The sequence below is a fragment of the Urocampus carinirostris genome, chromosome 7 (genome assembly GCF_059441175.1).
Source record: "Urocampus carinirostris isolate Australia breed hairy pipefish chromosome 7, RoL_Ucar_1.0, whole genome shotgun sequence".
In the NCBI taxonomy this organism is placed as follows: Eukaryota; Metazoa; Chordata; class Actinopteri; order Syngnathiformes; family Syngnathidae; genus Urocampus; species Urocampus carinirostris.
This window is the reverse complement of record NC_142355.1, coordinates 38527772-38542240: the sequence shown is the minus strand read 5'-3', so window position 1 is coordinate 38542240 and position 14469 is coordinate 38527772. Positions and strand designations below refer to the sequence as shown.

The 14469-nt window shown below is 41.7% G+C and overlaps 1 protein-coding gene across 1 annotated transcript in view; it reads left to right on the top strand.

Annotated features, from left to right (window-relative positions):
• The window catches only part of LOC148363278 (uncharacterized), a 48706-nt gene extending 34664 nt beyond the window's left edge, over positions 1-14042 (top strand). Inside the window, exons 10-14 of the mRNA XM_088340898.1 lie at positions 701-795; positions 884-949; positions 9219-9318; positions 10431-10583; positions 10964-14042. Coding sequence (XP_088197024.1) covers positions 701-795; positions 884-949; positions 9219-9318; positions 10431-10583; positions 10964-12102 — 1553 coding nt within the window. The 3' untranslated portion in view covers positions 12103-14042. The remainder of the gene's footprint in view (positions 1-700; positions 796-883; positions 950-9218; positions 9319-10430; positions 10584-10963) is intronic.
• Positions 14043-14469: the final 427 nt, after the last annotated feature.

Genomic DNA, 14469 nt, shown 5'->3' with positions numbered 1-14469 from the left:
GCATTGTGCTCCCGTTTAATGTGACTTCTGTTTAAAAGGAGCGCAGCGTAAATTGTGACACTGCCGCTTTAATAGGGGTGGAGCTTGCTTTCTGCTCAGCTTTAACAAGAAAGACTGGGGAGAGGAAAACAAGCGAAGGAGTTGATTTCTCTCTCGTCTCATAGTTATGTAGTAACACCCGGCGTTGAAATGTAATATTTATTCTGCACATTTTTAAAATTTCAAAAAAACTTTTGTGTCATGTTTGTTTCACTACAGAAACCATTATAAAATAAAAATATATTTCCCTTCCATTTTTTTCAATTTATAAATACTTTTACAGCGCTAACAAGCCGCATGTTGCTCCTGAGTCGCGGGTTGCCTACCCCAGAACTATCCTGTTGATTATACTGGATAAATAATTACCGTGTGCCTTTTTTCAAGGAAGATGCTTTTGTGGTTGACAGAGCCTATTTTAGCCCCAATTCTAATAATAGAAACTCAGTAATAACATAATAATTACATTGTAATAACTGTTAACATTTCAAAAAGAAACATTTCAACCTGGTAGCTCTTTGAACTAATCACTAAGAAAGAAGTTGTCCTCAGCTTTAAAAACAACGGTGACCTCTACCACGGCGTATATGTTTTAATTTCAAATATGATGTCTCTCCCACCCACCATGTATGGTCTGCTGATGTGTGTTTTTCCACTGCGCCAGGTTTTTTTATCCCGGGATTTCCCAAACTGCAGCGTTTCCAGGCCCACCATGAGCGGATACTGTCCAAAATGTTGCCCAAACTCAGGAAGCACCTGGTGAGGGAGGGCACATTCCGTGTTTTATTTTGTCAAAATCACGTTCACGTGCCGGTCAGGCAAGTTAACCAGATTTTGTTCTTCACAGGACAAGGAGCAGATGACCTGCGGGGTTTACACCACCAAGTGGTTCCTACAGTGCTTCATTGACAGAGTAAGGGCTTTTTTTTCTACTCACTTTATTTGAGTTACAGTTATCACAGTTAATGGGGACCAAAACCCCCTGTTAAAGGTCAAAATCTGTAGTAGCTAGCGCTGCACCTTCAAAGAGAAAACTTGGCTCAAGATGACTTCTTTATCGACTGAGAGTATATGACAGTAACTAAATGACAACTATAGATCTACACATGAAACAACACATAATTGCAGTTGAATAAATGGTCTTTATTGTCATTTTATAAAAGTACATTAAAATTGGAGGGCCATTCCTTTCAGAATAAGAGAGCCATTTAGGGAGCGTCTAGCTTTCAGCACTTTAGCATCAGGTAACCTCGACTTCAGTCTAGTCTCTTCGATGTTTAAAATACAAGAGTGATGAATAATGCAAAAACAATCCAAGGAGCACCTGCTGCATTCTGACTTTCCTTAGAGTTCGGTCTAATTGAGGAATTTCTTTTCAACGTACTGAGCCGCCAAAGCTGCTTGCTGTTGTCATGCTCCGCTGTTTGCTTTTGTGGCCACTGTTTGACTGACAGCATACAGTCACGCCCATCCAACATAGAAAGCCCTCCCTAACCTGCCCCTGCGATAGCATTTTCTGTGTGCTGTCTAACAGAACACAATGCAGATATGCTGATATTAATGACAATAAAGACAATTCCATTGAATTCAAAATTAGCAAAGCAGTGAAAACAAAAGCACTCAGTAGCGAGGAGTCGATGTGTCAATTAAAAGCACAACAACTCATTCAGTGCTGCAGACGCCAACTATTTTTACTGGGCTGGTAGTGAATGAGGCTTTTTTGATATTTGTGCGGTATGAACCAAAAACTCCCATAGTAAAACATAACCTGGTTCTACTGTTTGAGATTGCATAATCTGTTGGTTTTGTAACATAAACCGAGTAACTCAAGTCTTGAACCCAAAGATCTGTAAACCGTCTCGTGCTTCAAGCCAAGTCTGTGATCTAACTACCTGCTACCTAGGTGGAGGTCATACTACGGCCTGGTGGACGGATCAGGCTCGACACCAAATTGAATCCGACCCGCAAACAAAGCTGTGAGAAGCATTATGTCAGAAAATGACCTGCAGTTTTAAATACGGCCACTGCATATCGCCAGAGCTACGTGCCACTTTAATTAATTTACCGTATAGCTGTATTCACTACCATTTATCAACCAGAGAACCTTTGAGGAAACAAAACATTTAGGTGTTATTTGACTAATAGTAGAACTTACGGATGCGCTGTTCAAGGCAACGCGATTGCACTCAACTGGATTTCTTAGCATATGCCCCTTTTGTGTACCCCCATAAAAACTTAAGTTGTCATTCCACCCATGACCAACATTAAAATAGCTGGCTACATTCTGTACTTTTTTTTTAATCAAATCTATTTATGAAGATATTAAATTTGATGCGATAAATCACATCTAAAGTAGCCCTACTGCATTGTTTTACAATACAAATGATCACATTTAGTGTTTAAGAAGGGATATATTATTTTGCTATAACTTTTAATACTTTTTATTTGTGAATAAATATATTTACTTGTATGTTTTTAAGTGTTTCAAAACAATTGGATGAAATGGTTCCTTTATAAACGGACATTAACCTTTGTAGATGGCGGCGCTCATGGACGCAGCGGCTCACAGCTCTTTAGCTAATTTTCTATTCATTGACTTGACAATGAACATAATTTTTGCAGGTAAATGCAAAAGAGAAAAAATTGACTGGCTTATGGTATCTTTTTTCCTCATGTATTGCCGTGGTATCGCATTGAAGACTCTTGGAATATACAAAAAAATTAAATAATCAAACATGATTTAGTCTCACACCATAAGACCTTTTATTTTGCAAGCAAAGTGGCCTTGTGTTTTTGGCAAACAGTATTTAGACATCAGAGGTATCACCAAAGTAAAAGTTTTGATTGAAATGCATCTTTTCACAAAAAGCCACTTTTCTCAGATTTATTGGAAATGAGTATTTTCAAAAACCTCAATGCTCAACTGTTGTTTACTACACAATTGCAGTGTCTGACAGGTGAAAAAAAGTTACAGGACACCAGGGCAGACAACTCTGAAAAGTTGCTTTCCCAGCCATAAAGACACCTGCCCCATTTTTCACAACTTGAAACACAGTAAGACGACTAATCACAAAAAAAAAACATTGTTGCAAAATATTAAGGATTGATCATCAGAATATATAAAAGAACAACACTTTAAAGTTAAGTTTATTATTAATCTACTTATAAAATTCATTGCATGTATATGACATAGCTGTTTTCCATCTGCCATCAGCATGTACCTGTATTTACTCATCATTCATGCAATGTTTGATGGCGGCGCACATGGATGCTGCGGCTCGTTGCTCTCCAGCTAATCTTCTATTTATTACCGTTCTCATGTCTTTTTTTCTTTGGCCAATAACACTTATAGTCGGGAGGAACTTATTCAATTGGGTGTGAGTCTGAATTTCGACTTTATGGGCACTTTTTATTCCACCTATGATATCATGAACGAGATACAAAGAGACCCAGGATCTCCGTGGTTGGCCACCCCACCTACGAAGCGGCGTGGACGGCGTAGGTACAGAAAGCAGAAGCGGGGTTGTCGTGCGGGGAAGTGTGTGAAGTGTGCGAAGCCGAAGGAGCCACATCGGCGAAACGACAGAGAAGAACATGAGCCTAATTCCACTATTATTTCTTCATCGATCTTACCGGTCAACCGACGCCTGAAACTCAACCGATGACTGAAACTCAACACGCCTAAACGGCGACATCTTGTAACGATCTCTACAAAGACTTCAGCTAAGTTAAACGATTCAGCAAAGCTATAATTTGGTCTTTTATATATTAGCTCGCTTGCGCCCAAAGCTTTACTTGTTGATCATATTCGTGATTACAAACTTAACTTGATTGGTCTATGTGAAACTTGGTTGAGACCGGATGAGTTTTTACCGTTAAATGAGGTTTCTCCTTAAGACTACGTGAACAGCCATGTAGCACGCCCTTTGAAGAAGGGTGGCGGTGTCGCGCTAATTTCTGAAAAAAAAACCCACTCAAATTTACTCCTCGTACCTCTAATAATTATAAGGCGTTCGAGGCTCTTATTATGCGGTCCTCTCTATTGTCAATTTATGTAGTAACTATTTATCGCGCACCAGGGCCATACGCAGCTTTCTTAGATGAATTCTCTGAACTTTTGTCTGACCTAGTAACCTATGCAGACAAAAAAATAATTATGGGGGACTTTAACATTCATATGAACTCCCCACTCAGTTCACTTACTGTTGTGTTTCGGTCTCTAATTGATACATTTGCTTTTAATCAACTGGTTGATTTGCCAACTCATAAACATGGAAACACGCTAGACTTGGTTCTGACTCGAGGAGTTTCAACCTCAAACATGACAGTGTTACCGTGTACTACAGTTATTTCTGATCATTATTTAGTCACATTCGAGGTGCTAGCTAAATGTAGTACTAAAAAAGCTGAAGGACTTAGCGGACGCAATATAAGCACTCGCACAGTTTTTGAGGTCTCTGATCTTCTTTCAGGAGCAGTTGCGTCCTTTCCTTCTTACAAAGGCTCTATCGACTCACTCATAAGTTTAATGCTACCCTGACTAGTGTCCTGGATTCAGTAGCGCGGCTTAAATCACGACCTAATAGACGCACGCCTTGGTTTACTGATGAAACTAGATCCCTTAAACAAGAATGCAGGAAATCTGAAAGAAAATGGAGCGCTACCAAGCTTGAGGTTTTCCATCAAACCTGGTGTGACAGCTTGTTAAAGTATAAAGCGGCCCTTGCCTCTGCAAAATCAGCCCACCTTTCAAAGGAGATTGCGTCACAAAAGAACCAACCCAAAATCCTTTTCGACACTGTAGCATCGCTCACAAGGCAACAGATTATCCCAGATAGTTCTACCCATTCAGCCCATGACTTTATGGTCTTCTTTTATAAGAAGATTCAATGCATCCATGAAGAAATTTCTAAAGACAGTGTTAATACATCACATATTAAAGGGCTGAAATCTATAGACGTACGACATGGTGGCTGTCCAGGGAATTTGTCCCGATTTAGTGAACTGTCACTCGATAATCTTGAGGCCCGGTCACACAGCCTTTCACGGGCGTATCGAGGCTGAATCACGGCCAGAAATTTCTGCCCGTGAAGCAGACGCTGTTGGACGCTTTTGAGATCGCGATACAGACGAGATACAGCCGTGCTTTACACGCGGTAAGAAATTCACACGCGGTTGGCCGCGCGAAAAAGTTTTGCGCTGCTCAAAACTTTAGACCACGGGTAACCGCGAGCGGCACAGCAATGCAGCCTCGGTTACCAGCGATAAGGACGTGGAACAGTCGGCGGCCAATTTTGCACATTTTCCACCACAGGCAAAAAAAAAATCACAAAATTTTACCTGCAATACAGACGCAAAAGGCTGTGTGACCGGGCCTTTAAACAGGTGGTGAATACGGCCAAACCGACTACTAGCCTGTTTGACCCGCTTCCGGGTTTGCTTATTAAAGGTCTCTTTGGGGTCCTTGGACCTTCAGTTCTAAATATTATAAACATGTCACTCTCCTCAGGTGTAGTTCCAGTGGCTTTTAAGTCCGCTGTTATCAAACCTACACTGAAACGACCCAACCTTGATCCAGAAAGCTTATGTAATTATAGACCTGTGTCAAACCTACCATTTCTTTCTAAAGTACTTGAAAAAGTAGTGGGACAGCAACTGAATGATTTCATATCCGAGAACAATCTTTTTGAATCAATGCAATTGTCAGGATTCAGGGCTAACCATTCTACTGAGACACCTCTGATTAAGGTAACCAATGATCTCCTACTGGCAATGGACTCTGGCGCTTCATCACTTTTGCTGCTGCTGGACTTTAGAGCTGCTTTTGACAGAGTGGACCATAATATCTTACTATAACGGTTGAATAAATGGATTGGTCTCTCAGGAACCGTCCTCATGGTTCAGATCCTTTCTCTCGTATAGGACGCACTGTGTTAAATATGGCGAAATGACATCTGAGCCCTTTAGTGTTTCCTGTGGTGTTCCGCAGGGTTCAGTTCTTGTTCCCCTTCTTTTCAGCATTTACATGCTTCCATTAGGTGATATTATTCGCAAGTATAATATCAGTTTCCACTGCTACGCAGATGACACTCAACTATATCTTCCATTGGAGGAATCTGCCACACTAAATTGTGGAAATTTGGAGGCCTGCCTCACTGAGATAAAAGAGTGGATGTCACTTAATTTCTTGCGTCTTAACTCTGAAAAGACCGAAATGTTGGTTATTGGTCCATCCAAATGCCGTGACTTATTCTCAAAAACTGCTGTGAACATTGACAAATGTCACATAACACAGTGACTCAGTTAAAAATTTAGGTGTCATATTTGACCCCGATCTGTCCTTTCAAACACATGTGAAGAAAATTACTAGAACCGCTTTCTTCCATCTTTGCAACATTGCTAAAATTCGTCCTATGCTGTCCCAGTCGGATGCGGAGATTATAATTGTTACCTCCCGGCTCAATTACTGTAATGCACTACTCTCCGGTCTCCCGAAGTCCAGAATCAAGAGTCTTCAGGTGGTACAAAATGCTGCAGCGAGGCTTTTAACTAGGACAAAAAAGTCCGATCACATCACGCCGATTTTGGCTAACCTGCATTGGCTCCCTGTTAGCCTAAGATGTGATTTCAAGGTTCTTTTAGTATTATACAAAATCATACATGGACTTGCTCCTTCATATCTTTCAGATCTGATTTCCCCCTATGTTCCGGTATGAAGCCTTCGTTCTGAAAGCGCCGGTCTACTGGTGATCCCAAGAGCCAAGAAGTGTTCCGCAGGTTCGAGAGCGTTCTCCATCCGGGCACGCTGTGGAATGCTCCCCCCCCTGAGAATCGATCTGCAACCTCAGTGGAAATGTTTAAATCTAAGCTTAAAACACACTTCTACTCTATAGCATATGAATAACCTATATTTTTTGTTGACAATATCTGTGTATTATTTGTAATTGCAACATCCTTTACTGTCTTGTAATCCTGAAAGGGGGAAACCACATGTGCGGTCCCTTCTTAAGGTTTCTTCATTTTCCTCATGTTGAGGTTTTTGAGTTTTTCCTTGCCCTCATGTTGGTTCCAGATCAGGGGATGGTGTAATAATAGTCTGAAATAATAGGCTATGCAATAACCTGTGCAGCCCTTTGAGACTCTTTGTGATTAAGGGCTATACAAATAAAAATGACTTGACAAGCCACGTAAACTCCTCTTTCCACGATGCTTTTAATGTATGTTTACGTTTTGTAGCGTCATAAATTTTGTTAGCTTATTTTGAATATTTCTTCTGAGGCTGAGGTTTTGGCTTGATTCCTAACCACTTATCCATTTTTCTCGTGTTCTCTGTGCGTCTACTTTGGTAAATTATATGCAAATGCGCAACCCTATAACGCTCTGGACAGTCCGGATGGACGAAGTTATTCTATGCAGGCTTCTGATCGGCTGTCAAGTATGCAAATTGACAAATGAACTGAAATTCAGAATTTTCCAAACTGAACGAAGATTTCGTAATCGGAATAAAGCAAACGTTTGATTTGAAAAAAATAATTATTTTTTTTCCTTGAAAAAGTTGTCGGCCACCCGGGCGAAGACGTTTTGTAAGTTGTACGCCTGACGTAAAAGATGCACGCCCTTGGCGTCCGGGCAGGCGTTATTTCAGACACTGACAATTGTAAAAGGTAGAAACATACTTTTTCTAATTAAAGTTGAGGGTTCAAGCGTTCATATGCTTGTATAGCTACAGAGCTCAATTTTCTGCAGGCCTTCAATAAGTCACAATGGCTAAAATTAGCTGGCATCAGAACTTACCCTTTGATGAAACGTTTGGCACTGAATGAGTTAACAAAATAATTTCTGACCAACACAAGCCTCGCAACATGCTGGTAGGCCTGTTTTTCCCTCTATTTTGGATTGTAAAAACTGGGATTTTTTTTGTCTTCTTCCAAAAAGTCATTGACCTGCCCAAGTCTCTACGCAGTCTTGGATCTTTAACCCTAGGACTGTAGACTATATTGGCTGGTTGTAATGAAGCAAATTGCTAGGTCGGTGTTCTACTGTTTTTGTTTATGGAGTAAACTAGCCACTGTTGCACTTAGAAGTAAAATTCCTGGTCTGTTTCTCAATATAATTTGCTTAGGAATTTTGTAGCTCTGCCTCTATATGACACTTAGGCGTTAAAAAATAAATAAATACAGTTCACCCCTTTTTTCTTAGTGCTGCTTACAGACTCCAGAATTTCTGAACCGGTCAATGTTAAAGGTGCTTTTTGGATATTAAGTCACATTTACTGACAGGTTTGCCCCTAGACTTTTCCATTCAAATTTAAAAAACTAAGACCTTTTCAAGACTACATTCAATGAAATTAAAGACGGCACCTATTTCTCACATTTTCTGGCTTATACTATGAAATAATACAATAGAATGTCAGAATAACTGCATGAGATGGGGTCGAGTGAGGCGGCAGTAGCTCAGGAGGTACAGCGCTCATTCTTGGACCAAGAGCTCGCAGGCTGGACTCCAGGCTCCTCAGAGTTGGATGTCAAAGTGTCCTTGGGCAGGATTTGTGGAAAAATCTGAAAAACGCTGTGCATAAACTATCACAATCACACCTTAAGGAATTTGAGCTGTTTCGTAAGTAAAAATCGGCAAAGATTTCTGTTTCAAGATGTGCAAAACTTAGAGACATACCCCAAAAAGACTTGTGGCTGTGATTGCAGCAAAAGGAGGTTCTATAAAGTATCAACTCAAAGGGGCCAATATTTTTGCAACACCAGGATACAAATTGTTGAATACATTTGGTTTCTCTTCACAATTGAGTCGTACATATTGTTGATCCCAAGAAAATGTTATTGAGTGTTTTATATATGTAAATTAAAAGCCTGGAATATGGCAATCTGTCAAAAGGTTCTTGTGGGGCCAATACTGTAGGCAGCCATGTCTGAGCTACGTAGTCAAAAGTTCGACCAACCTCCCCTCTGTATATTTACACTTAACCCAGTACTTCAGGCATCGTTTCAGCTTTTCATTTACCACAATTGGAGCAAAGAAGAGAAGATTAGTATAGTCCTTACTTTATCTCATGAAACGAGCCATACGTTCCAGACCCTTGAACTATTTTGTTATGAACAAATCCCTTTACCCAGCATATGCTATGGTTCATAATGAATTTTTCTGTGTCGTTTCTTGTTTTGTCTCAGAGCCCCTTCACGCTCACCCTGCGCCTATGGGACATCTACATTCTAGAAGGCGAGAAAATGCTGACAGCCATGGCTTACACGACCCTAAAATTACACAAAAGTGAGTAACGGCCCCTTTGATGGGTCTTTTTCACCTCATCTCGCATGTTGGACTCTACACGGCTGCTGTTGCTATACGGTCATGTGAAGACATCTGATTGGCTGCTTCCTGACCGGGTGGCTTACATAATGCAAGTGGTTGCTGTGGAGAAGAATGCGAGGATGCCTTTTCATTGGTTGTGTCCACAGTTTGACACAAGGGATAGTAGAACCAGCCTAAAGTGCAGTATCATGAATTGATGTTATTTTATAAGAGTAGGGCAATCTGTTTCTCCTGAGACACAGCTAATTTGATGATGATAATCTTTAACTGTGGACAAGGCTCTCTACCCGTTTCATGACAAGGGTTTCAGATTCATTTTTCAAATACCGTATCCTCTGCACCATGAGGTGCACCAAATTCTAAAAATATAGTATTTTCTGATCAATATTTTTCATATACAATGCGCGCTGGACTATAAAGCGCATATGGGAGCAAAGTTTCAGTAAAAGCTAGGATTGCGTAAAAAATTTAAATTAAAATGTTATTTCATAGTACACATATTTCCATTGGCATCGGGTTTCACCCCTAGAAATCATTTTCGCAACATGTTAACCACAAGACGGCACTTGAAAACTTTTTCTTAAAGGCAGAACAGTTACCATATGCAGTATCATTCAACAAAAATCCAAACACAAATACTTAATTCGGTACAAAACGTTAACATGAACAAAATTCTTCATTTGAGTAATCACAATGCGTTATTGTCCAAAAGGAACAACAAAAAAGGATTTGCAACCAGTGTTCGAAGGTTGGTGTCTGAGCTGCCGTTGAAGTTCTGGACTTTTCTTTTCTTTCCTTTTAGCAACAAACAATTAACATGTTAACCAGTGGGGCCCTTGAAGACCACTTTATATGTTTCCCAAAGGCAGAACAGTTACCGTATGCAGCATCATTCAATTTTAACGATGCATTCCCAATTTTGTCCATCGTATTTTCCACTACTTCATACACAGTAAATGTATCACCAATTGTTTGGCAATTCATTTGTGAATTTGAAGTTCAGACATGTCGTGAGATTCTCCATTTGCACCATATTAATGATGTCGTCCCTTTACTTTGTGTCCAAAAAGAGCGCTTGCTGAAATGTCATTTGGAGGAGCTGCGGGAGTTCCTGCAGGAGCAGCTGTCCGTTTCCTTCATACTACCAGATGACGTAGTGGTGGAGCAGCTGCAGGCGGCCATGTCTGAGCTACGTAGTAAAAAGTTGGACCAACCTTCTCCTGGTACAATATTTCCCAATGATTAGAACTCTTTTTAATGCAGACTGTCCAAGAGGGATCACTTGATGCACCTAATTTTGTAGATACTTTTAAAAGTATTGTGGCTTAGGGGTCTACAGCCGTACCTCGGCACAATGTTACTTTGTGCCGTGTCGCGTCCGTGCCGGGTGCTGCAGCTAAGTACATTCTCAGGAAGGGGCCGGCGCACACCTGAAGCTGCAACTGACACCCTCGCAACCATTGTTGTTTTTTAAAAAATATAGGCCCTCTCATATTGTAGGCTGCAGTGTTTTAAATGTACAAAAAAGTAGCGCCTTGTAGTGACTTTCTCTTGTCAAGTTATTTTGCAACTTTAACGTCAATTTACAATATTTCCTTTCTAGCAAAGTCTGAGGAGCAACCAAAGATGCCCTTGGGTCAAGAGAGGCCACTTCATCTTCTCACTCGGTCCAACTCTTCTCTCAGGGTCAAAACCGAGCTTCAGCCAAACAAAGAGAGCTTTACTCAGCAGAGCATCAAGTCTCAGGCCTCAAAAAGCTCCAGCAGGTCCAGCACTCCCACCCTGCGGGCGCCTGACCCTTCCACGTTGCTCACAAAAGCCACGTCTTCTCCCGCAATGCCTTGCAGAGCGCCTCCCATACCTCCCAAACCAGCTAAAGCCTTTGTTGAAGTCAATTACGCTGGAGATATTAAGGAGAGCCTTGGCAAAAAGGCACAAAAAGGCAAACTGCAATCATCCACGGACACTCAGGAAGAGGTGACAGATTTGCCCTCCTTGTATGAAGCCCCTCCCCCAGATGAATTCAGCTTGCATGCAGAAATATTGGATTTGCCTGACCTGCCACCGCCACCCTTGTTTGACTCCGTAGAGGAGCAGAAAGCCCATTCAGATTCGGTGATAGGATCTCCCCAGGAGTTTATGTCGCCCCCTTGTGGAGTAATGACAACCCCATCCTCCAGGCACCCGCCCCCCAAGCCCACCAAATTCCCCGTGTCGCTGCACGTCCCAGCATCTTCGGCCAACAGGCGGCCTTCAAACACTTCTCAGTACGATAACCTCTCTGAGGCGGACGACGACTGCCCAGAGAGGTTGCTGGGCTCCACCCCGGAAGAGGTCCTGTTACCTGGGGACTATGACCCCTCTACAAACCCTATGCCCCAGTCCCCACTCTTCATCCCCCCGCCTCCGTCTCCTCTGCTGCCTCTGCGCTGCGCTCTCCCCAGTCTGCCTCAGGAGCCAGAATATGAAGGAGAGGACCGCTGGGTAGTGGACTCCATTGTCATCCCTCCTCCCCCGCCTGGATTCGCCGACAGACTCTCACCCCAGCTGTGCCTCAAGCCCAAGTCATTTGCTCGGGGTCCCAGGGACTATTCCGCTTTCCCAGCGCCACTTTTGTACACCAGGTCTCCCCCCGGACACTCCAAGTTCTCAGGACTGCCCACCTCTGGGGTTCGATCTAGCCCAGACTTTGGTGGGATGCCCCCTGCCGGACAGCAGCTGCCAAAGTCTATCACCTTTTAAAGTCATTTGACTGATTGCACCAGTGGAATGCATGTGTGGGCACTCTCGTCCAAATGCTGATTGTCCTGCATGTTTTTGTAGCTTTCTCTTTTTTAACTCAGGTGATCAGCTAAAGTTCCTGCCAGCCTGCTAATGCACCTGTTGATTAGAATAACCTGTGTTGAAGAAAACGTTACCAATGTAACCACAGTTCTATGAGTCCCGGATGATCACCAGATACTGATAAGATCTAACCTAAAAAAAATCCAGCCCGTCACGGGCCCACGACTATCAAAGCCCGACACACCCCAACCAAATAACTTGATATAAAGGACTGACCACGAAGAATAAACGAATTTCATATTTGATTTTGGGAGGACTCGGGAGGAGGAAGTTTCGGGTTGGGCTTCAGATCTTACCTCTTATGCAAGAGCATCTTGTCACTCCTTGTGTTCATGCGAGATGATTCTGAAGAAAGTTAACCTGTAGTGAAACTGGAATTGATAGATATGCCTGGACCACAGGTATGATGACTTATTTTGGTATGTATTTCTCGAACTGCGCATGCGCAAACAGAAGACTCTGGTGGTCAGCAGGGACAAAATATAATTTCAAAAACACGCAGGTCCTTAAGGACTGGGTGGTCCACTTCTGGGTTAAAAGGTCAGATGTAAAACGAGAGCCCAACTCGTAATTTGCCTAAAATCACACCTCTTCCTCCTGAGTCCTCACAAATAAAATGGGGAAATCCAGGTTTGTTTTGGGGCTTGGTTGCTCAAATCAAGTTATTAGTCATGCTGTAGCTGGGTTGGAATTTTTTAGGCCTGATCTTACCTCTCGTTAGAAGCCATTGCAAGCAGTTTAAGCGTTTTTAACATCCCATAATTACTGTCATCACTGTGCACTTGTAGAAATAACTCAAAAATGTACCAGTAAAATGTCACGGTAAAGGAAAACTGCACGAAATGTACAGTATGATTTTGCAAAGTACTACGTTTTAGAGAGTCACAAATGGAACAAGTAGCCCTTGTTTTAAGTGTGTGCAGTTATTGTTGTACTAGTTTGGTCCTACAAGGCACCCAATTCATTCTATTGTTGCACAGTGATGTCATACAGTGGTGGAGAATTTGCGCGGACAATAAAACAAGAGTAAAATGTTTAATGAGGTCAAAGGGTTTTTTCCTTTTTTTTTTTTTTTAATACACCCAAATTTCTACTATTGAGTCCTTTTCTGAGAAATTTGCTAGTAGACATTTTGTACTTCTTTAAGCTGCCCCATTTGTTTTTGTCGTTTCATATCACACAGGCACAAAGACACAGACGTGAAGCGATACATGGACTAATCTTTCTACGATGTGTTTTACATGGAATCTGAGGAAGCTCAATCTTGGTCTCATAGTTCCTTACGCTGAACAGTGAGCTGGCTCACCAGTTTCCATTTTTAGCGTCAAATGAGTTGAGGAAATTGAGGTCAAAGAGCTTTAAGTAAGTCTGCAAAAGGGACGTTACAGTGCAATACGGTTCTTTGGCAGCAATATTACTCCATTTGTTATCATTCTATTGGTTACAGTCAGAGTCTGTGTGAGATGAAGAGCACGATCATTGAACAACTTTTCTAGTGCTATTATTTTTGACTGTTTAATCCCGCGTACGTGTTTGGGAATATGACATTGCTTTTTGTGAAGCCATTTCAAAATGTGTTGAGTATATGCCTACGTATTGATTATCCTTTCTGTGTACATTCATGCTGAAGATGTTGTAATGGAAGTCAAGCCTAAGAGATTGTAGTAGAACCTGCCATTTGAAGAATTGATGCTAAATTTCAAAATATATTGTACAATATTGATTTAAATGTATTTCCTGATAGTGGACATATCAAAATAGTTCAGTATTTATAAAAATCAACCAATTTCTCATTTAATAAAAGGCAAAAGAAAGGGCATTCCTTTGATGGTGCTAAACATGACCCTTCAGTTGCATTTATTCCTTTGTCACTTATTCTAGTACATACAATTTTTCAAGAGTTCAAAGTCCAAAGGGCTGGAGATTTTAATCAAGTTCCTTCCTAGAATCGATTAAAATTGACAAAAGGCAGATTACTCGTCACCAATCTAAGAGACATCCATCCATCTTCTGTGCCACTTATAAGGTCGGGAAGGTGCCGCAGCCCATCTTCGGGTAGTGGAAACCCTGCCAGTTGCAGGGCACACAGACTGACAAACACACTCATCTATTCGCGCTTAGGGACAATTTGGACCTATTAACCTGACATGCATGCATGTGGGAGGAAACCGGAGTGCCTGGAGGAAACCCACGCAGGCGCATGTAGGACATATGAGGCTTCGTGCTAAACCACCTCGACTCGTGCCTTCTCAATCCGACCTCCGA